The sequence below is a fragment of the Drosophila albomicans genome, chromosome 3 (genome assembly GCF_009650485.2).
Source record: "Drosophila albomicans strain 15112-1751.03 chromosome 3, ASM965048v2, whole genome shotgun sequence".
NCBI lineage: Eukaryota > Metazoa > Arthropoda > Insecta > Diptera > Drosophilidae > Drosophila > Drosophila albomicans.
The window spans coordinates 15,601,180-15,626,678 of NC_047629.2; the positions used below are offsets into that span (position 1 = coordinate 15,601,180).

The 25,499-nt window shown below is 42.2% G+C and overlaps 3 protein-coding genes across 4 annotated transcripts in view; all 3 read right to left on the reverse strand.

The window, feature by feature from the left end:
- The window catches only part of LOC117571055 (protein prickle), a 68,179-nt gene that overhangs the window by 28,193 nt on the left and 14,487 nt on the right, over positions 1-25,499 (reverse strand). Inside the window, exon 1 of one of the 2 annotated variants that reach the window (XM_034253022.2) lies at positions 14,280-14,892. The exons of the other annotated variant lie outside the window; for it this stretch is intronic. Coding sequence (XP_034108913.1) covers positions 14,280-14,518 — 239 coding nt within the window. The 5' untranslated portion in view covers positions 14,519-14,892. Of the gene's footprint in view, positions 1-14,279; positions 14,893-25,499 lie in introns of those variants that run through there. 2 annotated transcript variants of the gene reach the window in all.
- LOC117571056 (uncharacterized) lies at positions 6,771-9,008 on the reverse strand. The gene has a single exon (XM_034253025.2). It carries the CDS (start codon positions 8,959-8,961, stop codon positions 6,793-6,795), a length of 2,169 nt encoding a protein of 722 aa, XP_034108916.1. The 5' UTR covers positions 8,962-9,008; the 3' UTR covers positions 6,771-6,792.
- LOC117571057 (uncharacterized) lies at positions 8,998-11,314 on the reverse strand. The gene has a single exon (XM_034253026.2). The coding sequence runs from the start codon at positions 11,081-11,083 to the stop codon at positions 9,122-9,124; it is 1,962 nt and encodes a 653-aa protein (XP_034108917.1). The 5' UTR covers positions 11,084-11,314; the 3' UTR covers positions 8,998-9,121.

Genomic DNA, 25,499 nt, shown 5'->3' on the forward strand with positions numbered 1-25,499 from the left:
TCACGTTTCATAGGAATATTTAAAATAGTCAAGTTCTTTCACAATGCGGTTTCATTTTATAGCGATTGGGATTCTTTGCGCCGTTGTTATATTGAAAATATATACTAGTGTGAGTGACTTTTAAACAATTTTAAAAATATATACGCAAAGTGAATTTTTAATTGTTGCAGAATGCTGTGCAGCTCAAATTTACTAATGCGGTGTGTGCGACTTTTAATAAAACGTTATGGGAAATACACACGTGCAATATAAAAGCAGTAAATCGATACAAAAATACATTTAACTTAAACTCAACAATGCACTTTCCAATTAACGAGGAGCGAGTTAATGTTCAATTTTTTAAAAGAGCCAATGGATATAAACCTTGGCTTTATAACTTTCAAATCGATGGTTGCAAATTCCTCAGCAGACCATATAATCCAATTTTTCTAATTATCTACAAGCAATTTAAAAACTTTTCGAATTTTATGAATATGAGGTGTCCTCTGCTGGTGAGATTATTATAGAGAAAAATCCAGTATTACAATTTAAATTTAACTTTATTTCTATTTATCATATAGGGACCAGCCATAATAAGCGGTTTTTATCTCAGATCAGAATTACTTCAATTGCCGGTGCCAACGGGTGACTATTTATTATATATAGCATGGCATTTTAACAAAAAACTTTCAGCACATACAAATATATCTTTTCAATTTATCGAGGACTTTAACACTTTGGATGACGAGAAGAGCCTTCATCGGTTCTAATCGAGATTAATAATTGTTGGTTGAATTTTTAGCTTTGGGTTTTAAATGGCTCTATTGTTGTAAACACATTTGCGTTACATACTTTTTAGCTGCATGTCTTTTTGAGAACATAACTTTTAATTTATACATGAATGTATATATACATTCCACGACTTAGTAATTTATATAATATAATTAATTTAAAGAATCAATATATATGTCATTCACAAATATATTGTAAAATGTTGATATCCACCTATTTGAAGACCAATCAAATATGAGAAAATAGAATTAACTATTAGTTATTAGTTGAGTATTTAGTTAAGTTAATTTAAGATGCTATCTGATAAACTCATACTATCTCTATATTGATGTTATTAAAATTTGTTCTCTGATAACAATAAATTTAACTTCAGTTACATTCATAAACGCACATAAATTAAGGTCAAAAACTATAATTTCATATTAAAATATGTTCAATATTTTAACAAAACAGTTAAATTGTTTATAAACTCTATTCAATTATTTCATCAATTGGAGTGTAAACTATTACATTCATAATTGTATAAAGCAAAAAAAGATATTAATCAAAGTTACATTGATGTTAAACCAAATTAAAATAATTGTAAACCATTTTTTAGAATGCAAAACGACCAGCCAGAGAATAAAAATATATTAAATAAGAAAAAAAACCTTTCTCATTTTAAAAAATAACATTTAAATTTAAAAATAAAATTAGCTAACAACTTTTAATAATTTCTAGTGAATTATATCTTTTAGATATGTTAAATGCCAAGGCCACCATTTTCTTTGAATGCAACTCAGTTGCGTTACACGATTACCCAGAAAATGCCATCGGATCATTAAGCCATAAACGAGATATTAACACTTGATGATTGTTGAGGTCTGTGGGTTAATTAGTAGTCAAACGCACTGAGATCGCGAGCGGATGTATTTGTGCTTTTTTCCAAGCATTTTGTGAGTGGCCTTATGATTTATGGAGCATCTGTTAAAGCGGTGCAGCGTGTGAAGCTAGCACCTAAGGGGCCGCCCATCATGGCGGTGTCTACTTTTATGACTTACCAAGAGTACTGAAGTATTTTAATGGGAATGCAATTCTTAGCTTACCTGCAAGTGAAAAGACAATGAAAATAGTATAAATTAAGTGAAAAAAATATCAGTATGAATATGCATAGAGTATTTCCGATATGGTTGTCTTAACGTTATCAAAAAATCAATTTGGCTAATTGCAAGCATAATGGCCTCGTTTGTCGACACATTTCTACAGACACCCATCGAGGGAGGGACGGAAATGTGCAGACAACTTTTTGACACGCAAAGTTGCTTTGGTGGGAGCGTTTATTAGCCAAATAAAATAACCCCCAAAGTGTCATCAAATCAATGCAAACTAGCAGAAATCGAAGCGGGAATCGTAACCCAAAATAATAGACACAACACAGAAGCCCAAATGGGAGGCGAAACTTTTTTGTGCAACATTTGTTACAGCCATTAAAGTGCTTTTGGTCGAAAATGGGAATGGAATTGGAAGTATGCTTCCCGGATGGCCTCTAAACGAGAATGGGCAATTCTGTTGCTCATAAAACGTCGTAATAATGGGAAAACTTTGGGCCCCAGCACGCTTCTAGAACACAGGTGTGTCCTTAGGCATGAAATAGTTTTTGCTCCCCTTTGCTTTGTTCGCTAATAGATTTTTTTTGTGTCCGTCTCACGAAATCAATAGGCCATCCCCAAGGAGTGTGGCGAATCGCATAAATAAGTTCGATTAAAGGTGATTTATGAGTAATTATCTTTTTAAATATAGAATTAAGAATAATTTTAAGAAAAGAATAATGCATAAATTAATAAATACAAATTGTTAAAGATTAGAGATTAATAAACATTGCGCTTTATATAAATATAGAAATTACTCTTTATTACTCTAAAATTTTTCTTTGGTCACCTAAAAGTATGCTACATTTTATGTGCAGTGTATACTTTCTTAACCCTTAAGCACACGGTACAATTTCAATTCGCTTCGCAGACACATTTTGTGTACATGCCAAAAGAACAACAATTCGGGATAATAAAGTCGACTCAAGTCAAATATACTCGGTGCTCTCGATGATCGATACGATGTTCTCGGCCATATCACACATTAATGTATACGTCTGCATATAGAGTGAATCTCTGTAGTATTTCTTTGCCCGCAGTTGCGTAACCAGACACTTGTGGATATTCTCATATGTCAAGTGCAGCAGACATGGCTTTTCGACTTCGCCCGTTAAGAAGTTGGCATATTCTGATTTTAAACAGCTGCTCTCTATGGACAACATAAGTTCCTCCCATTCTTCAATGCCATTGGCAATGCAGCCTCGCACATAAGTTAAGCGTGTGCGATTTCGCGCATTGCTATGATCAAAATTGTAAGTGTGTTTATCACCACAAGATTTCATTAATTCCTGAATGTCGATTAGCTTTTGAAAGTACTCTGCACGAACCTCAGCCACAGGCAGACGCAGAATAGTCTGCCTAATGGTTTCCAAACGCAGATCCCATGCTGGAGCACGAGGTACTTTAATGCTGTTATACAACGTTCGCAGATCTTCGAGATCTTCATAGCGGTCGCAATGGTGACCCACATTCTGAGCATTGAATATCTCTCGTTCATCTAGAGCTCGCTCATAGGGACACAGCAACTCCGGCGACTGGATGCTTGGAGCCAGTTTACCCTGTCGAATGGGCAATCTACTTAGCGACTGGTAATTGCACTTATCAACTACAGTCCGATGAAGACGATCTATTTTGTTCTCATACATTGCAGATGGCACGCACTTGCCTTGCAAATTTATGAAAAATGTTGGACGTCGTATGCAAAAGATATTTGGAAAGAGTTTCAATTCCCAACGTTGTTTGCCTAGCGATACGACACGGGGACAAAATATGGCCTTCGCTATGTAAACTTCGCCAGGAAAGAGCATAGTTAGACTGTGATCGAAGAGAAAACATCGTTCGCATTCGTTCCAAGCATATCCTCGCTTCAAACCATCATAGTTTCTTGTCCAATCACAGATCATCACTTTTTTGCCAACATTCTCCAGGCGCAGCACTTCCTTCACTTGAATTTGATACGGTTCGCATTCAAAATCGAAATACAAATCACCAACCGGAGGATAAGGTTTGGAATTCGTGCTATATATCGTGCCATTGATCTTCAGGCCCACTTTAATTTCTTCTGGAATAGAAGACAACTCAGGAGTAGCAATATTCTCTTGTCTCGAGTCTGAACTTGAAGAACTCGTCGTTACGGTACTAAGTGTTCTCAGATCTTCAGATTCAATCAGATGAAGAGGTTCTGTTTCATCGATACTAACACCATGAATGCCAACAACCTCAAGTTTATTGATATCGGGACAGTGGGGTAATACTCTTTTTATATCCTCTTCCGTTCTTATCAATTCTTCTTCAAGTACTTTTGAGTTGAGCCATTTGTTCTTCTCGTTTGGAGCATGTTGCCTGAATGCTCGAGCTGGCCAAAACAATTCTTTTTTAATCGATTTGGGTATTCCACTGACTTCCACATTAATTTCGCCAGTTTGTTCAGGTGTGGGCAATGTTTCCATCACTTTAGGAACATACATACAAGTGTGTTCATTAAATACCTCCGGCAAAGTGGAGGGCTCTTTCTGACTTAAAGCTACGGGATTCATGCGAGCTGCATAATCCATCAAACGTTGAATTGTGCCTTTGTCGCGCTGCTCAACAGATACAGGCAGATTGAATAACATTTCGTTGGGCTTTTTGCCCGTCTTGTGCCATATTTTCTTTTGAATCTTGAGACGATCTCTAAGCACATTCTGCCAACACTTTAAGCGATCGTCCATATCCTCAGAGCTTTCAAAGGCGTCAGTGATCGATGCTTGAGAACTGGAGACATTTGCCACGCCTGTATTGGTGTTAAACATACCATCAACAATGCCTTCCACTAACACTTTGCCATCTCGCAATGTAACTTCTTTTAAGCTGCCTGTTTCATGGTACATTTCCAAAGTGCTAGTCGAATTCATGGAGAAAGTGTTGTCCTTGGATACATTGCCAGACTTCTCGACGGCTTGCAAAAAAGATATCATACGCGTTTTGTAGGCCATTTTCAAGTTTTTCTATATTTTTTCGCTTATGTGTGATTGTATATTTTATTTTCTTTTAACAAGTATTTGTGTGTTGTCAAAGTAATTCTGTGTGAGTGTGTATTTTTTTATTTAAACATGCTCAGTACTTTCAATAACAGATACAATATCCTCGACAACATTGCACAGCTGTTCGTAGGTGTAAATATATATTGAGTCTCGAAGTCGCTTTGAATATATCAGACCCTGGAACTGGCTGGTCTTCAGTATCTGGGCGCCTAGTGCCCAGATCTTTTCCTCCCACAGCTCAATGTTGTTCGCAATAACGCCACGCACATAAATAAACCGTGTTCGTCGACGCTCTGCTAATTTTGTTGGTTCATCGCTTAAGCTAAGAGGCAATGATCTGCCACGCAAATTGTCTAAGAGAGTCTTTAGCTCAGCGAAGAGCGCAATACGCTGTGATTGCTGCTCATTGCAACACACCAAATGAATCAGCATGCTCACGCTAAAGTCCCACTGAATGTCATATGTCTTGGGCTTGACTTGTTCAAAGAAGTCTTTGATAACACACAAGTCACTAACACGATCACAGTGGAAGCCAACATTGCGTCGATTGAATGCCTCCCTCTCCTCGATCTCCCGAGTAAAGGGACATAAACCAGTGTTCTCTGGTTCGAGAGATCGATTGAACCTGTGCATTTCCGAGAAGCGCCTACACTTTCGAATAGGAACCTTCATCATGCTCTCTATCCGTTCCATATACTCCAATGGTGGCTTGCATCTGCCATGCATATCCAAAGTAAGAGCGTAGGGATGAGCTTGGAATATTTTGGGCTTGGTTGTGAGCATCCAGCGTTGCTTAACTATGCCCACTTTAATTGGTCGAAATAACACATTAACCTTGCGAATTTCTCCCGATCGTAGCTGAAATGCTTCCGTATCAAATACAAACTCATCTCCCGTACCAGTCATAAGTGTGTCATTGTAGGCAAAGAACTGCGAGGATTTCCAGTAGAAATTAATAGGTCGCTGACCATTATTCTCAATAATTATTATGGTACGCAAAAAGTTTTCAAAGGGAGTGCAGACAAACATCTTTTCAAGTATCGGCGAATAACCTGGATCGTTTAAACTGAAATGTATGCCATTGATAATGGCTGATAAAGTTGCTGTCATTGTGCCCCTATTTTGTGTAGAGTACGGAGTTGAAGGTATGCGCATTATATTTGACGTTACACTGGATATAGTGTGCAAAGAATCACTTCCAAGTAGCATTTTGCTCCAGCAATTTTTGCCGATTACCTCCAGATTTTTAATAACTGGAGAAGACTTTGGATAATAATCAGAGCTTACTTCTGAACTCCTAGTTCCCTCTTCACCAAGCAACTCTTGGGTGGTTCGTCTAGGTACTCCCACAATTTCTAAGCACTCCGCACAGTCAGGAAACAGAGTTCGTCTTATAGTTTGATGTTTTCGACAATCCATATTGAAGAGAATCTTTTGGGGTTGTTTGCCTATATCCTGTGTCAGTCTTTTTTGCAGTATGCGACGTTGGCGCAACATATTTTTCCAGTACTGCAATCGTCGGTCTACAAAGCACTTTGAGGAGCGAGAAAGGGGTTCCGAATCAACTTCCGAAGCGGATTCCTCATAGTGGCCACGACGCAACTGCAAGATATCGTCCACAATATCGTTGACCAAGGGATCGTTTTTTCTTGACTCATTACCCGATTTAAGGTTAGCAGTACTTAAATTGCCATTTTGGCAATTCATAATTCGCCCCAAAATTATTTATGTTTATGTGTGGTCAGTCAGTCGTCAAATATTGAACTGACAGAAAATAAAAAGCAAGCCATAATAAAAGCAACACAATTGAAGTAAAATAAATCTTTAGTTATATTCGATTTACAGCAATTAATTTAAAATGAATAACTATTTCAATTGGGAACATCTTCGGTGCTTTCAATGACCGACACAATATTTTCGGCAATGTTGCAAAGATGCGAATAGGTTTGTATATAGAGAGCATCGCGAAAGAATTTCGAGTGACGTAGACTCTTTTGGACCTCAGCCAATACGTTATTATCCTCTTTATCCTTGCCAGCTAAAAGTGCTGCAATTTTAGCCTGTATGTCAGTATCACCTTCTCCTTCCTCCTCCTCTTCTTCACCTACTTCCAATTGATTGATAAAGTATTGCTGCATCTCCGACTTGAAGAAAGACTCCTCAATGGTTAGCATGAGATCCTCCCACTCTTCGATGCCATTGCAAATGGCGCCACGCACATAAATCAAGCGTGTACGTTGCTTTTGCACCTCCAGTTGACCCAGAGAGTCCAAGCTGGGTGCACCACCCAAAAGTGGCTCCAGCACAACCATAAAGTTTGCAAACATTTTCTTGCGCAAGTCTACGCTTTCGAGTCGCATAATCAGCATTTTAAGTGTGTCCAGCCGGAGATCCCACTGCGGTTCACGTGGCTTCTTTAGCTGCTTATGCATGGCCTTGAACACCTCCAGATCATCGAAGCGCTGACAATTGTAGCCCGGATTGAACGAGTTGAACAGTTCACGCTCATCCAAGGTGCGTTCGTAGGCACAACAGGTCGCAGGTGGCACAATAAGCGGTGCCAGTGAAGCCTGTTCATTCATTATATTAGTCATAACCTTGGCATTCGACTTGTTGATGACTATCGCCTGCAGCTCATTCAATCGATTCATGTATTCCTGTGGAGGCGTGCAGCGACCGTGGAAACGCAGCTGGAGCGATCCCTGATTGCTGCAGAAGATCTTTGGATCACTCTGCAGACGCCACAGTTCCATTGCCATGCGAACTTTGCGCGGCTGATACATCACTATTAAATTGTAGCTTTGGCCGTGTGTCAACCGGAAACTGTCCGTGTCGAAGAGGAATTCATCGTCCTGGGCGAGCAGCAACGTGGGCCTATTGTAAAAGTATACGCCCTGTTGCCAGTTGAATGACAACGTTTGTTTGCCAATATTCGTTAGCTGCAGTATGTGTTTGATGCGCTTTTGAAATGGATCACACTTGAACTTGGTTATCATCTCAAAGCAGTCAGTGAATGGCTTATCTTCGACAATGTAATCCTTGCCATTGATTTTGAGTCCTATTTCGGGTATCACGGCTTCACTTGAATCCGGTTCTGTTATCTCGATTTCAGGTTTCGATATTGTTTGTGACTGTGTTTCCTGAACCTCCAAGAGCTCGTCATACTCAGAAGTTTCGACCGGATTGCTGCTGCTGATTTTGAGAAGTCGATCCTCCTCAACAAATGTGCAAGTGGGCTTTAGTGGAGTCTTTTCAATTTTAGTGCCCTTCACCTGCAAGGTATTTAGATCGGGAAAAAACTCGAGCACACCGTGAATCTCCTCGAACTTCTGCTCGATGCGTTCCTGCAACACCTCCGATTGCATCCAGCTGTTGGGCAGTTCCTCTAGCCTAGTCTTGGTGCCCATCATCTCCTTTTGTATCACACTTGGTATGCCAATAATCTCCACATCCTTCAAATTCTCCTGTTCTGCCTTTGGCCATGTTTCAGTAATGCCTTCAACGATGTTGCAAGTGTCGGGATCAATCATTTGTTCAAGCGTACTGACCGGCTTTGTCGATAGCTTCTCGGGTTTCATGCGATCCGCATAGTCCAGCAGACGCACCATAGTTTCCTTATTTCGGTTGTCGAATGTTGACCGTCGATTAAATAGAATCTCCTGTGCACTTTTCCCCGTTTGAATCTGCAGTCGTTTCTGAATTTCCTGACGCTTCGCGAGCACCTCGTGCCAATATCTTAGACGTTTGTCAACATGCAGTTCTGACTTAATGGTGTCATGAACTTTGCAAGTCGACGATGTTTCGGGGAAGAAACCACGACGCTCGGCAAAAATGTCATCGAGAATCTCATCTACAATGCGTCCGCTATAGTGTGTGATGCTCGCGCCAGCTTTGCCATCGAGCATCGGCAATTGTATCGACGATGGATAGAAAGTGAAGAGATTGGTAAAAGTTAATGGTGCCCAAGTCACAGGCTTGGAAGTTTCAGTGATTTTGGCCGATGAATTGGCACAAGTCGAAATTTGTGTGCACGGCAGCATCTTGTGTGGAATTTGTTATAAAAAAACAAGCTCATGTGAAGACAAAGTCAAATATATTTAGTTAATGATTTTGAGTGGAAGCTCATGACAGAAAAAAAGTTCGTACAAATCCCTAGAAAAGTGTCAAGGGTTACAAATTGAAATAGAAATCGAACGACCCCTAAAGATGGACATTGCTCTCGATGGCACTCACAATATTCTCGGCAGCATCGCAAAGTAATGTATAGGTTTGTATGTAGAGCGCATCCTTGAAGTATTTGCAGCTATTGACCCGTTTCGAGACATGCGCATCTATCTCCTCTTCATTGGGCAACTCCTCCCCTAAGTCGTTGACGCCAATGATGAAGCGATGCGCTTCCGATTTGTAAAATTGCTCGCTCAGTGTTTCGGCCAATACATGCCACTCTTCGAAGGCGCTGCTGATGATGCCGCGCACATAGATAAAGCAGGTGCGCTGCCTCTCCATGCTGTTGTCTATTTTGCTGAAGGTCTCTTTGGAGCTGCAACGCATCGGTTCGATAATGTCCAGCAACAGCTTCTGCAGGGTTTCACGCTGCTTCGGCTCATGCTGATAGATGCACTGACGCACCGTCTCAATGCTGTAATCCCAGGCTGGTTGACGCGGCTTTTTCACCAGCACATATAGTTCCTTCAGGGTCTCCAGATCCGTGAAGCGCGAGCACTGAAATCCCAAGTTCTGGGCACTAAACAGTTCACGCTCGTCGAGGCGACGCTGATAGGGACAATCCATGCGAGGTGGCTCCACAATAGGCGCGAGTTCGGCATGGAATTTGGTCAATCGGTCTGCAACCTGCTGATTGCGATTATCAACCACTAGCTGTTGATCCCTATCGATGCGCTGACGAAAGCATGCTGGTGCAGTGCAGACGCCATGCAGGCGAAGAGTAATGCGCCGCATGCCACAGAACGGAGAGCGCTGCAAGTGAAGCATCCAGCTCTGCTTCTTCACACCCACCGTCATGGGCATATACATGGCATCGATGCGACGTGCATGGCCTGGCAGCAATGCAAAGGGACGTGCATCGAACACGAAGTCCCCAGTGCTTGCTTGATGTTGAATTAGCTCCTTGTTGTACATTTTGATCTGCTTCCATTTTCCTATGAGAAACTTATCGCTAATATTCTCCAGATAAACGATCGTCTTGCGCATGCGTTGAAACGGATCGCACTGAAAGACCAAGTGCAGCTCGCTGCTCAATGCGCCCTGCATATCGCCAAAACCATGCGGAGTGCCATTGATCCGGATCTGATTAGTCGAAGGCGTATGCTTAATGGGCGCTGGCTTCTTCTCCACTTTCAGCTTAGGCACATTGCGTTTGAGAGCATGCTCGCTAGTCTCGGGCGACACCACCAACAGCTCATCCTCGCCCAGAAACTGTGTAGTCATCAGGGGCACAGCGCGTGGCTCGAAGCCGGGAGCCACCTGCAGACTATCGAGATGTGGACAATAGCTCAACACCCGCTTGATGTTCTCCTCGTTCTTGTGCAGCTGCTTGGCCAATAATTGCGAACGCTGGAAGCAGCTCTCAGGCGGATCAACGACGCCAGCCAATTCGAGTTGTGTGACTTGTGGCAAACCGACGAATTCGAGTTTCTGCAACTTGGGATCAGTTACTTGCAGTTCCCGAATCTCGCGACAAGTCTGCTGATCAATGCGTGTCTTCAGTACACTATACACACGATCGGGAGCGTGTTCCTCACTGCGCTTGGCACTCTCGAGCACATGCAGCAACATTTTCTTGGTCTGATTGTCGATGGTCACATGGCGATTGAAGAGCACATCCTCCGCTCGCTTCCCGGTGCAACTTTGTATGCGCTGCTGTATGGCCTTTCGTTGCTTCAACATCTTGTGCCAGGATGCAAGACGCGGATCCATCATGTCATCATCATCAGCTACTTTATGCTTTGACTTGGCAATGGGCATATTAATGAGGCAGGCACTGCTGCTGTACTTGCCCATGCCCTCCTTCTCCTTCATGGCATCGAAGATTTCATTGACCAACTCATCGGCAAAGAACGTTGGCGTCTCGAGGCGTCCACTGTTAGTCAATGGTTGAAAGTTGACTTGTGAAGCATTCACTTTAACCTCCTCGCGATCCATGTTGTCATTTAGCGTAGAGATTGTTTACGAGCCGCAAATGCCTTACGTGTTCGACGCAACTAAATTACAAATTACAAATGTCTAAAAATGCGAATATATAGAAGAGTATATATATCGTTTAATATTGGTGTGTAGGAATCCTTGTGTATCCACTTAACCCAGAGCAGAGTTCAATTTATGTGCCCCAAATTGATGGGAGCTGTGCTAATTTGCTAAACAATTCACAAAAGCAAATTAAAGCCTACTCAGCTCGTGTGACAAGTCATCGTAATTTTCATCAGCATTTTTTTGTGGCTCGGCGAACGTTGAATGTCGAATTTCCATTCCCGTTGCCACATTTACATTTCCCTATGGCGGCGTCCCAACGACGACATTGACGTGCCGCCTTCACACAATTCAAAATTGCGATAGTTGTTTCTGTTGTAGTTTGTTGTTGTTGTTTTGTGACTGGTAACATAGCAAAGTGAAAGGAGTCGTTGAGCTGTCAGCGTTGAACAACAAACGAACTTTACTGCAGCCAAAAGAAGGCCGAAAATAAAGTTGATTTATTGTCAATGCATGTGCAAAATTAACAACAACTACAGCTCTTGATATTCATGATTGTCGCTAGGCTCATTAATAATTGAAACTTGCCACAATTTGCAGTAACTATTATCGCGAGAATACTTGGCTAATGCTTTTTCTTTCTACCTTTTTTTTTGTTGTGAGCTGTCAACTGGCAACTGGCAACGGAAATGCAGACGTACAACAAGAGGCATATCAATTACCCAGGCAACCAGCTACAATGAAATGAAATACAATGAAATATAAAATAAATGCACACAAAACACACAAGGAAAGAAAAGAAAATAAAGTAATTTAGACCAACAGTCGGATCCTGGCCGGGTTGCAAAGCCAACTAACCGCAGGCGAGGAAGCACGGCTCGTTGAAACAACTGAGTTGAAAGGATGAATACGTGGGAAGAGGGGAAAGGAGAGACGAATAAAGGCACTGCTGCTATTGTTAGCAATTTCAATACTCATCATTATTATAAGACACAACTCTGAGCTGCGAGTTCTGTTTTCTGAGTTCTGCTGAGCTGTGAGCTCTCTGGAGCATGTGTTTCATTTACGTGCCTGGGCGAAATGCAATCAACATATTGTAATTTCTGAAATGCATATTGAGAACGTGCAAAAAGATACGCAACACAATGCAGTAGAAGCAGCAAACAGCATGCAATCTGAAACTTTGGCTGCACTTAACGGGCCGCCGGACAAAAACAAAAAACGAGCCGGGGGACATCGACATCGACAACCACATCAACAACGGCATCAGCTTCGTCTTTGGCATCGGCGTCGGCATCGGCATCTTATGCTGCACTTGATGCAGCAGTGGCAGCTGAGGCAGCTGTGGCAACTGTGGCAGCACCAACAGCAGCAAAAGCAAAAATCTGGCAGCGTTTGCATTTTGATTTCCATTTCGCATGCACTCAAGTAACGCATTTATTATTTACCAAGCCTGGCAACAGGCAGCAGCATCGTGCAATGTGCAATGTGCAACGGGCAACAGGCGGCTGAGGCTGACGCTGAGGCAACTCAATTCAATTCCGCAGACTCATGCTGCAGTTGTCAACGTTTGCAGACGAAGACACTTGTGAACGAGCCCGTTGCCCGTTCCCTCCTCCTTCCTACTCCCCTTTCCTTTTGTCCACTCTCCAGCCAGCTCTAGGCGATGCTGATCCAATGTTGCACATGTTGCATACCACTTGGTGCTGTTGACAGGCAGCCAGCCAGCAGCAACTCTCAGACGGCAACTGTTGGCGCTTGTTGAGTGAAGACAGACGAAAAGACGGGCACTCAAACAAATACATAATACATACTCTATCCTTTTGGGACACGTGCAGTTCAGCATTCAATTTGCAATTGATAATTAAATTTGCACATTTTATATGTTATATCGAAGTAAACTACGGGAGTGAAATATTAATAGCAATATCTATTAGAAAATCCATTAATGCTAAGGGAATGGGTCAATATAGGAGTAAGTGTAAATATAAAGTGTAAATTATTAATTATTGATTTATGTATATCTATATTTATTTTCAACTAGTTGTAAACAAGGTAAAAATGTATAAGCTCAACAACTGTGAAAGGAGCAAATAATTTTGCAAAAGAAAAAATACATCAATTTTAAATATTTTGTAAGTTTTTAAAGAAATAAATTTGCGTTCTTATAAACGCCTACTTTTATTTTTCATTTTCTTTCTAAGTAAAATATTTATAAATTAAGTTTCTGCTATGGAAATAGATCACATATGTTTCTTCATATGTACATATTATATGTATTTAGTAAATTTGAATTAGAATAATTATTTTTATACTGATTTATTTTTAAACTCTTTCTTATAAATACTCTATAAAGTGTAACAACTTGTAAAGCTTCTTCAGTTTCATAGAAAAAAGTTTATAAATTGAATTACTGTTAAGGGAATTGACCAATATACACATATAGTCATTTTATTATAGCATAATTTTGTTAATTATTAAACCTTGTCTGAGTATGTCGGTAAAGAAATTTGAGATCATTGAAATGCTTCATACAACCAAGCGACATTTAACCTTGCTTATTTTATAGAGTATATTTAACTGTAGCTAGCCAGCTTTGTCAGCTTCTTATGCCATACATGTTAAAATAGAGATTTATTTATTTTTGCCTTGCTGCCGTAGCTTCGATTTTTTTATGCAAATGTTGCATTAGATGACGCCCATAATAATCAAAATTTTATTGAATGAATTGTGCGCTGTAAATTCGCTGCATATTCAGAATTCATTAGAGGCCAAATCCATTGAGGCAATGGAACGGAGTCCAGCTCGAAGTCATGTGGGTTGGCAAGTCGGCAGCCAATCGCAATGTGTGGTCATAAAAAAAGTGCGTTACAAATAACTGCACATTTATTGAACGAAACCGTTAGAGAGGCTTAATGGCCCACAGATCGTGTTTGGATCGAGTTGATAGTATTGCGAGTTAATTGCTGTGCAATTTGTGCACCAACAAGCTGCTGCAGCAAGTGGAATGTGCTGTCAAATGGTGGCACTTAATTAAAGCCCATTCAACAGCAATTGAGCGCGACAATGTTGAGGTTGCATATTGCATATTGCATTTTGCATATATACTGTATTTTCCATATTGCAGTTGCAGATTCGATTTCGTAATTACCTCACTTCGGCTGACTTGATGATCGCCTTGGGGGGTGCATCCCAATAGTTGGGTGCTGGTGGCACCCATTGGCGCAGCACTTGATAGTTGCCCTCGAGCAGCTCCATGCCCTCGATGACCTCCACATCCGAGTCGCCATCATTGTTTGCTGCAACAATGTTGCTATTGCTGTTGTTATTGTTGCCGCTGCCGCTGCCGCTGTTGTTATCAGCATGCAAATTATCAATTGATTCGCTCATTGTCTTCGCTGCGATTCGATTTTTTGGCGCCGCTTTCACTGCCAGGTCGCTGTGGCTCCAAAGTAAACAAAGATGCGCACATCCATTTGCGCTGAGTCACCCGCAAACACATACACACACACGGACACCGACACAGACACAAAGAACTATTTGCAAGAAGAAAGAAGAAGCAGAAGTAGCAGCTGCTGCTGGCACCAAAACAATAACAACGAACACGAATCTCGCCGGCGTCTTGAACTTTGCCGGGGTTTTTTCTCTCGTTTGATTTCCTTTGCTTTCTTGCAACACTTTTCGTAGAATTTCTTAGGGTTTTACCCTTTGCATTTGTTTAAACAAATTATATTTTTGCAGTATTATTATCAGTCACAGCACAGAGCCTCGTTTTGGCTGGCAGCGGCGCGCGGCGCTCACGTTGCACTCACGAATTGTTTCTTTCTAATCGGCGAAAATGTTCGTTGCGTTTGTTTTGGCACGGAAAATTGACAAGCACGGCGAAAACACATCGCACAAAGCAGCACACACACACACACAGGCACACTTATACACACTCACATATACAGTGAGGGGTTAATATCTGGCATTCGCTTTTGCATCCCTTGTGGAACAGAACAGAGTAGAACAGAACAGAACTCGGCGACCGAAGTCGCCCCATTGTGCCGTGTCCTTGGTCCTTGCCCGATTCTCTGTTTCAGTTTCAGTTTTGTGTCTCGGTTTTCTTTCGCCTTGCTTGGCTCGCCTGGCTCGACAGCTTTTATTCTTTTTTGCTTTTTCCTTTTTTAGTGTGTGCAAAATAAGGGTTTGTAATTTAATGTTTTTATGTCTGATTTCGTTTTCGTCGTGCAGGGCGGGGAGGTGTTGTACTCAACACACGCATATTGTTGAAATTATGTAGCCAAAGACTTGGGAACAAACCAAGAGGGCTGGGGAGAGCAGGCAGGGAGGTGAGTGTTCACCTTTTAAGCTCTTGAGTGAAGTTCGAATGTAACTAGCACAGTGAGTTAAAGGAAATGGTTTCAAAATGAATCCAAAATATAAATAACAAATTTGACTATTCAAAATAAAGTGGAGCCTACATTTTCTCAATACAAAAATTTAATCTCATAATAATATTCTAAAATTAAGTATACTATGCGTCACTTTACATACCTTAAGATAATTGACTACCTAATCAATTTGTTTAATATATTCGAAATTAATTTAAATTCAAATTTAAATTTTCTCAACAACACAATTAAAAGTTGTTTTCATATTATTTAAATATTGATTTGTAGAAAAAACATATAATACAATTTATTTTATTATTTTGAATAATCTCCGAATATTTCCTTACTTTTTATTTGCCATATTAACAATTTTGCCTTCCCGTGCTCAATCGTACTTGTACCACTGTGCTCGGCTGCTCACACAAAGGTCTGACGGCACGATCCCCGTGAACTCATACTCACTCACACCGATGCACACGTACAAGGAGCGCAACCTTTTACGGCCACTCACTCACACTCGCACAGTCGGGCAATGCGAACCCCAAAAACAGAGCCATTCACAATCGCATCAGTCGGAAGGAAGGAAGTGAACGCTCGAACGTATGCTCATATTTTGCTACAAATTCAATCTGATAGAGTAAGGGAGAGAGCGAGAGAGCACCTGGGAGAGAGAGAGTGAACTGCTCTCTCAGCGTTCTCTCACTCTCTGTGTGTGTTGCTCTCTTGATTGCCAGGATTTCTTTTTTAATTCACTCACTCAATTTGAATGTCGTGCTCGTTTTCATGCTCGTTCTGTAGAATTCACCCCTAAGCGTCTTCACGGTAATTTGAACACGTGCTGAGCAGCTGAGCGCATTCCTCACCCCTCAGTCTGCCATCCTCACCTTGCCACCGATGCCAATGCCGATGGGTGGTAGCTGCTGCTGCTGGTCAATACAAATACAAGACAACCCCCTTCTGGGGGTGGCTCTGCAGCAGAGCAGACAAACAGACGATCGTAAATTTTTACGATTTCATATGCTGCTTATGCTTCGAGGCATGCAGACAACAACTAACAACTCGCTCGCTTTGAGCTTTTCAGCAATTAGCGAACGAAGTTGAAAGTTGGATGTACGAGTATCTTTGGATGACTTGGACTCAACGGTACTGTACATGTGATGAGCCGAGTTCACCCTCGGGCGCCGCAAAGTATGCAATGCACTCGTAAAAACAATCAACTTGGCAACACTTACGAGGCCATGGGGAATAGGAACACACACTCTCTGCCGTGCAAGGCAGTGAAAGTGAAATTTGTTTGTGTGACGTCAAAGCGACGGGTTACGGGTTGCAGACTACGGACTACAGTCAGTCCATGGGTTACGGTATTTAATGTGCAAATAGCTCATACTCCCCTCTCGATGTCAGCCAGTCAGCAACAACCATTCCACGTGTTATGGTTGCTGTCGCTGTTGCTGTCGCTAGCAACAAATTGCGTCGTTTGCCAAATCAACCCTGCAGACAGACCAAACACATACATTCCAAACCCTTCGGCCAGCTATAACAACAACAAACAAGCCCAGCGACAACAAACAAACACAATTCAGAGAAAAGAAGTGGGAGGCAACACCTAAACGACAACCGACAACACTTCAATAGCCGCACACGATTTCCGTTGCAGCATCCTGTGAATACATTACAGTCAGTCAAAAATTTTAATTAAAATGCACCCAGCAACATGTTGCTAGCAACATTTGTGTCATCTATTTGTATTCATAGCTAAACCGAGCATAGTTAGCACAGCTCAAAATACTTGAAAAATGGCAGAGGGCAGCTTGTGTCAACCCTCGAGAGATGGCAGAGATATACCATGCGGCACACTCCTCGTTTATGGCATAAAAATAATTATATAAACTTGATGCCCTTTGCTTTGCCTTGCCGTCTGGCAATTCTTTGATTGTTAACCAGCGACAACTGCTATGCATTTCCACCCTCGAATAATGTTCCCCAAATCAACGCCCACACACGTCGCACTCCCCGCTCCACAATCTACTAACCGCACAGTTTTGAAAACACGCAAAACCAGAGAGCGGTATAAACAGCACGCCCGACAACCGTCGAAGCGGCCGGCGGCAGCAAAATTTACCTCGCCAATGGCCCAATGGGCCAACACAACTGACTTCGTTTGGGTCGGTTTTAACATGATTTGTTGGATTTGCCAAGATTTCCTAATTCCATTCGTTAGCCCTTACCCCGAGGGTTGGACTCAGCTGACTGACTGACTGTCTGTCTGTCTGTCGCTCTGTCTGCCACGTTGTTGTCGCCGTTGGGTGTTTTGTAATTTGTTGGTTTTGCGGCAATGCAGTTTAAAGAGTTGTCAAGTGGGTGACCAAAAATTGCACAACACTTTTGGTGGTGGCTGCAAATGATACTCGCAAAATGCATACAGATACATACAAGATACTTTACGAAAGGGTTTTAAGCTGAAATCTGTTGATGTTGCTTTTAGCTTGTCAATCGAAAGACTTTTAATTAAATTTGCTTAACGCGTTTCCGGTATTTTGGAAACTACAAATTGTTTAAAGAAGTTCCGTTAGAGCGACGATGCTGTTCCCGTTTTCCCACCATTATCTAGAATTTAGTGATTTTTATCAGGAAACAAGACAACTAAACACACATTGCGGTGATGCGTGTAATTCTCCAACTTTAATGAAGTGTCGTCGCCCGCCAATAGCTTTGTATCGTTGTTGTCTTGTCGTGGCCAAGTTAGTTAGTATCTTGTGAGTTGACATGGCAGCTGGCAGTCGGCAGTCGGCATTTTCATTAGCAGCTCTCTGATATGGCTTAGCACTTCATTATGGGACTGCTATTAGTTGCGAGTTGCTTGCATGACTTTGATATGCCATTGTTGAGTCCCCAACTTGATGTGGGAAATTGCGCCCAACAGCAATTTTGATGGCCACACACATTCAGAAGCGGCTGCCATAAAAAACCGCTGAGCACTCAGTACTAGTTTCATCTATTTTGTTGTTGTTGTTGTTGTATTTGTTGCTTTGTCTCTTAATGGCGTACTATTTCAGGTCTAAGTCGCCGTTTTGTGGGTCGTTACACTCTCGAGGCTCGCAATTGTTTTTTGTGCCAAAAAGCAAAAAAAAAAAAAAAAAACAACAGAGAAAAAGAAAATAAACCATATGTAAATGCTCATAGTCATATAGCTGATGTTGTTTCTTTTGGACTGCTTGACTTGTCTGTTTGGCAACTTCCTTTCCAGCTTGTGGCGTTGTTGTTTATTTAAAGACTTTCTACGCATCGTTAGACAGCACACAGCCACATGTTGATGTAACAAAATTCAGGGGCAATCCGACCACATCAAAGGCGTTGCTACTCGCTAGTCGCTGATGAAAGCCCCCTCCACCGCCTCCTCCAGAATTCCCCTCCTCCATTCACCACCCATCAGCGACAGCATTTATTACGCCTTTAACTAGACATTTATTTGGACAACTCGCTTAGAATTCCAGTTAAATGTTTGCTTTGTTTGCTGCTGCAGGCAAAGTCGAGAGTCAAAGCATTTTTGGCCACAGAAATAGCTGGCGGCCAAGAAGAAGAAGCAGCAGCAGCCGCAGCCGCAACTCAAACAAATGCTACACATTTAATGCCTATTTGTATTTATGTAAGTTTGTTTGTTTATTATTAAAATCAGCTTGTTTGCCCCCAGCCTACCTTTCTCTCCCTCTCTGGCTTTCTCTTCATCACTTCAGCTCATAAATATGCAAGTCATTAATAGAAATATGATGTACCCATCGCAAGTAGAACCTGCAGCGCACACATCAACGTCAAAAAGTCAAAGCAACAACCCCAAAAAACAGAGGAAAAGCTGTCTATCTCTCAGTTTGTGTGGTGGGTGTTGGAGTTGGAAAAGTGGGCGCAGTGTAGATTGACAGCCTAAGCGCTCCGCTGGGATTAAAAGTTGGCATCAGGAATCGGAATTGGGGTTATAGAACGACGCCACTAGAAATGGTAACAACGAGTCCTTGCCTCTGCCACTTGCCACATAAATTGAGTAAAAATTACGCTTCATTTGATTTAACACAATCGGGCTTTTGTTGTTTCCCTTGTTGATGTCAAGGCATTTGATGTTGTGGCATTGGCATGGTCATAACATTCTGACTCTTAACTTGATATGGGGGCCGCTCTTCATGCCTTCAGCAACAATTGGATTAAGCACATTATGATGATGACGAACGGTTGAATGCATTTCGGGGTGGCATAACGCAGTTTAGGAATTTTCTAGCTGCGTGTTTTCCCCCCATCCGCAAATCAAACGAGTGCGCAATAACATAATTAAATTACAAAAATTTCCAGTAAATATAAACACACAAAAGATGAGTTGTGAATCACACTCTCGCAATGCACTTCGTTATTATTCTTGGCCAGCAATTAAAATTGACTTGAATGTGCGTGAATGGCGTGAAAAAGATTTGAGCCAAATCTTCGTTCAGCTGCACTTTCCATTTGGCTTTGGCTAAAATGCAATAATAAACACATTGTCTTTACTCTCTTGCTGTTGGTGTTGGCGTTGGCGATGCACATTTTATTGCCTTCCTTTTTTTTTTGCCTGCATCGGCAGCCAAGCAGCAGGCTAATATTTCCGCTATTGGCGGCGATTTTCTTTCACTTTACCGCGGGCCACTGCAACTTGCACATGTTTTGACTCACTTTGCTTTATTTTCGCCTCTTCTTTTTTTTTCTTTGTTGCTTTTGTTATTTAGTTTTTATTGACAGGCAGACTTGTTACATGGAACAGTCAGCGCTCCTGAGAGCGAACGAACAACGAACGAAGCAACGTTTGCCTGCTTGCCAGCGGCTGCAACATCCGCACATGTGGCATGGTCCACAGGTCTGCTGTTGTGGCATGAAATGAGAATGGGAATGGGTTGGTCTCTTTTGCAACAGCAACAGCAGCAGCAACAGCAGAGATCTCGGGATCTGGATCTGTTTTGGGACTATGCTTTTCCTGTTTCGTTTGCACCGTCGGCAGCATTGTTATTGTTTATTGATGCACTACTTTGCGCTATTTTCGTGTGGCCAGGCCAGGCCAGGCATATAACATGCCTCATGCAGCAGATGGCGATGCTAGTTTAGCTAGTGGGCGTCCAAGAAGAAGCAACTCAGAGAAAGAGAGAGAGAGAGAGAACGGAACCAGCTAAAGCTGTGGTAACAACAGTTTGAGTTTTGCGTTCAGCTAAAAATACATAAATTGTTTCAAACTCTGCTGCTGCTGCTACAGATCTCCAGATGTGCCTGCCACACGTTGAGGGGCAGGAGGTGCATGTTGCATTTTGTTGTTGTGTGTGAGAGGCGCGCGTTACGCCCAAGTGCAAACGTAATGAGCGAAGCGGGCGGATCGGGTCATGCAAATTGTTTGGCAAAGTGGAATTCAATTAGCTTCCAGTTGTGGCAAACGGTGCAACAACTACAACTGCAACTGTAACTTGACAACTTTCGCCCATAAAGCGCACAGATTCATTTGCAAAAGTCGTCGGCGAAATTTGACAATGGCCAATCACATAAACTCAACAGCATAATTAGGCTCCAGCAGTTGTCAGCTGGCAACTGCAACTGCAACCGCAGCCGCAATAGCAAAAGGTAACTTCTCTCCAACTGTCGCAGTTTTATTGAATTGTCAAGCTTGTGGAATATATGGCCAAGAGATCGACTTGCTCTTGGCTGCCTTTCCTGCCAATTACTGCAGCCAGACAATGTTGTTACCGCTGCCGGAGTTGGAGCAGTTGCTGCATTTGACTTTTTCTTTTTGCTCATTTTTGTGTGGCTACAATTACGTATACGACCTGGTTGCCAGATCTCGGCGAGAAGAGCGCGCGCTTGGCTTTTACTTCGGCTTTGCCATTGCTTTTATGTCGCATGTAATTAGTCACGATGTTGGCAGACATACTGCAGTCCAGCTGATGTCGTCGTCCTCTGTGTCTCAGTCGCAGTCGCAGTCGCAATCTTCGACCCTGTCTCTGGCACCGTCTTCGTCTTGAACTGGCGTCTTGGGTGCCTTGCACTCGATTCTTGACTTGTGAGTTGGCCATCGATGCCGCCTGCTGCTGTTGCTGTTGCTGTTGCTGCTGCTGATGTTGCTGCCTTTTGTTGGCTTTGTTGTTTGCCGTTAAGACCAACTGAAGGTATTGTAAAAAACAAACTAAAGAAAGCCAACTGCAAACTCTGCGGCTGCTGTCGATGCTGCTGCTGCAATCGCGGAAGTGTGAATTGCCATCGCTTCAAGCCGCTTACTGTGCAATTTATGGGCTGCTATTGCAGTTTGCAGCGGGTAAACTGCAGCATAATTAGCCCAATTAGTTGGCAAACTGCTCATAAATTACTCGAATTTCAGCTAAAGGCTATCTATGTACATATCTGTTGCAGCTGCCTGTCTGCCTGCATTCATCATATAGAATGAGAAGGAGAAGGCTAACCATCATTTAACATATTCATTAGAAGTTTAACGCCGACAAGAACAACACAACAAATAATTTATAGTCACATGCAGCGCCTCAATAATAGAGTATTAATCAAAACACAGTTAATTTTAAATTGCTTCAAAATGCAAAACCGGTTCATAGCTAACACTCATTACCCAGACAGTGATAGCGAGTGAGCGAGTGAAAAATGAAACAAAATTTCAGAGTTTCAAAAGTTTGTAAGCACTTCAAAACTCGAATTGCTGCGTAATGTTGCCAACAACAGCAACAACAAGAGTAACAACAACAACAATAACAATAACAGCCAAATACATACATGAAAATAAAAATATAACAACAAGAGTTTTGAAATAAACTGAACAGAAAAAAAAAAACACCGTCAGGTCGGATGTGCTTGGCTCTTTGGCACTTGAGACCCTCGCATATCGCGCACTTGAATCTGTTACGCAAATGTGCGTAATGCGCATGAATATGGATGGATACATGGAAGCCAAGTATGAATACACTCAGTGTTCAGTACTCAGTACTCAGTGCTGGCTAAATGTGTGCCCACATGCAAAAGTCCAACAACAACAATAACAACAAGTAGGAGAACAGGCAGTAACAGTAAAGCGTTCCGCTAGTCAGGCCTTCAGCTTTTTGAAGGCGCGTGGGCCTTGGCAACAAAACGTCGCTGGCTAGGAACTTGAGCTACTGCCTACCAAATAAATGAAAAAAAAAAGCCAGCAGATATTGAGAGAAGAAAAAAAGGTCTGAAGTGTTTTGTGAAGTGGCCGAAAGCAAAGTTACAAAATGTGTTGGCCATAAACTTAAGCAATTTGTTAGAGGAATGCTTAAGCCAAGTTTCTTTCGTGTTAACTTCACGACAACTGCGACGCGTTGAATGTCCCTCTCTCTCTTTCTGTCTCTTTCTCAGATCTTTGCTATTTTCTACTGCTATTAATATTGCTGTTTAAATTGAGGAATTTTATGGTGAGTTCAATTTCAAATCGCTGCTAACGATACAAAAACCCCATGACGATTGCGCAGTTGATTTTTCCCCTGACTCTCTCACTCTCAGTCTCTCTCTGTGATTCTTTCTCTGTAAGTACTGTCGAATTGCCTGGCAGCAGTTCAATGGTCTGACAAGAGAACAACTTTTCCAACTGGCATTAATTGAACGCTGTCGGCGACCCCAGGCAACAAAGTGCGTTCTTTCGCCCCCCTCAGTCCTCTTCTTCAAAGCGATTCGAATTGAGTTTAACTCGCACTCAAGTGCAGAGCTTTCACAACACGAAACATGTCGTCGTTGCCTTCGATTCAATTCGATTAGAGTTTGTAACAAATGATAAAGAGAGAGAGAGCAGTGCAGATTGCAGGCATTTCATTTTTATAGTTTTAGTTTGATTGACGCACTGACACAAAGCTGCGGCGCAGCTTGATTGTGCGCATGCGCAGTCAATCAGGCGCCAAATCCTGAACAATTAATCCTTTAAGCAAGTTGGGAGAGTACATAAACTCAATTTAGCGCACATGCTGTCACACAATTCGCAATCAGCCACGAGTAGATAAAACGTACTAGATGTGTAGATACAGATACCGAGCTGCAGATACCAAGATACAGCGAGAGCAAATGGCCGTCCTAGGCCAACTAAGCTGCGACATTGCGCGACGTGTTGGGTAATTTGGAGAATTTATGACAAGCATTATGGCAACACTGGTTTCACTAGAGCACATTACGTCTATCACGGTGTGAGTCAGTGTGTGTGTATGAGAGTGTTTGTATCTATGTTTGTGTCTGCCAGCAATTCTTTGCGAGCCGCCCAAACCAGTTTCATTATTGTACACATTTTGATATTTATGCAACGCGTTTAGCTTTCTGATTACTCACGCTCAACTGGCCACAAAACAAGAACTTGCTCGTTCGCTCGCTGGTCGTGAATTCTATGCAACAACAGCGGCAACTGCAACAGCAACTGCAACTCCCGATTGCAACTATATAATAAGTTAGTCGAGTGAGAGAGCTTTAAGTTGGTAGCCGGCGATTCCCCAATGCGATGTGCGGTGACGTCGGCGCATTTTGAAGATTTGAAAAATTAGAAATGCCAATTATACAAATAGTCAGAAGTTGTTGCTAAATTGTCAAAACTGTTGCTGCTTGTTGTTGTTGCTGCTGCTGTTGTAAGTTGGAGGTTGATTGGCCAGTTTGACGGGCCGCCAAAGGTGCGGCTGAAACTCAACCACAATCTCAGTTTCAGCCTCTGTATAAGTCTCAGTCTTGGCGGCCTTAATACAGTTATGGCCAAATCCCTGTAGCTTTTAAATTGCTTTTGCTCTGTGGCAGTTGCCAGCCGAGTTGCCAGAGAGTCGAGAGGCCTGCCAGCTGCCTTTGCTGTTTGTCTAAATGTCAAATGCAATTGCAGTTCGCTTGGATGCACATTGGCAAGCCGCCATCGTTGCCGCCTTTGCCTTTGCCATTGCCTTTGCCTTGCTCTTGGGCGTTGCGGCCAGTTCCAGCTTTAATTGCGCAAATCTTCAGATCTGTGGCAAAATGTTAAAGTGCAACAACAGCAACAGCAGTCTCGTTTCTTGTTTTTTTTTTTTTTTTTTTGGGTGTGCATGCAACTGCTGCAAATGAGAATTAGTTCAAGCTGTGGCCGCATTTGCGTATACTTATTCAGCGTGTTGCGTATACGCCACGTTGTCTGCCTTTCCCAGGCCTAATTCAATTAAGTTGTCGGAAAATTGGCCAACGCTACGTGTCGCCCATTTCTTTGTGAGCTGCCTCGCTTTGCAATTTAAATAAATCATCATCGCTTGCCGCAAGGCCAACACAAGAATACAAAAGTTCTATGCCGTTGATGTCGATGCATTTTGAGTACGTGCCGCGTGTCTAAGACCTGCATGAGGTACGCTCTCTACTCTCGATACCCGCAACCTTCGTGCCTGTGTCTGCCAATTTAATATTTGTCTTGGGTTGGCTCCATGGCCCCTTGGCGGCCTGCACTTTCCAATGTTCGTGCGGCTGCTCTAGTTTCGATCGAGTTGCCAGTTGCGAGCTCTTGTACTCTCTTTTTTCTATTCATCTATTTCGGTTTTTATGCCTAGGCCATGGTATTACCGTGCGATAATACCGCAATTCATCATTATTATACTTGTATTGTGACTGTCTGGATGTCTGGCTGGCTGGCTATGTTCTTGGGCCATGTTTGCACGTCAGACTTTGCTTTGCTGCGGCTCTAATGAAGGGGTTCCGCATTTTGATATATTGACATGAAATCGTTGGCGGCGCACACAAACACAATAGTAATTTTTTATGTGGCCAACAAAACATTGGCAAAATACGACTATTAAATAGAAGGAGAAAACAAAACAAAAAGCGTTGCGAGTATTCTCCTAGTGGTACATCTATTTCTTCCGGCTAATCATGACTGGAGTTCCAAGTAGCCATACATATGTATTCTATGCTGTTCTATGCTATGCATGTGCCTCAGACGTGTTGCGTGCCTTGTGGGCGTGGTCGTAGCCACCGCCTCAATTAGGCGTTAACTGATTGGA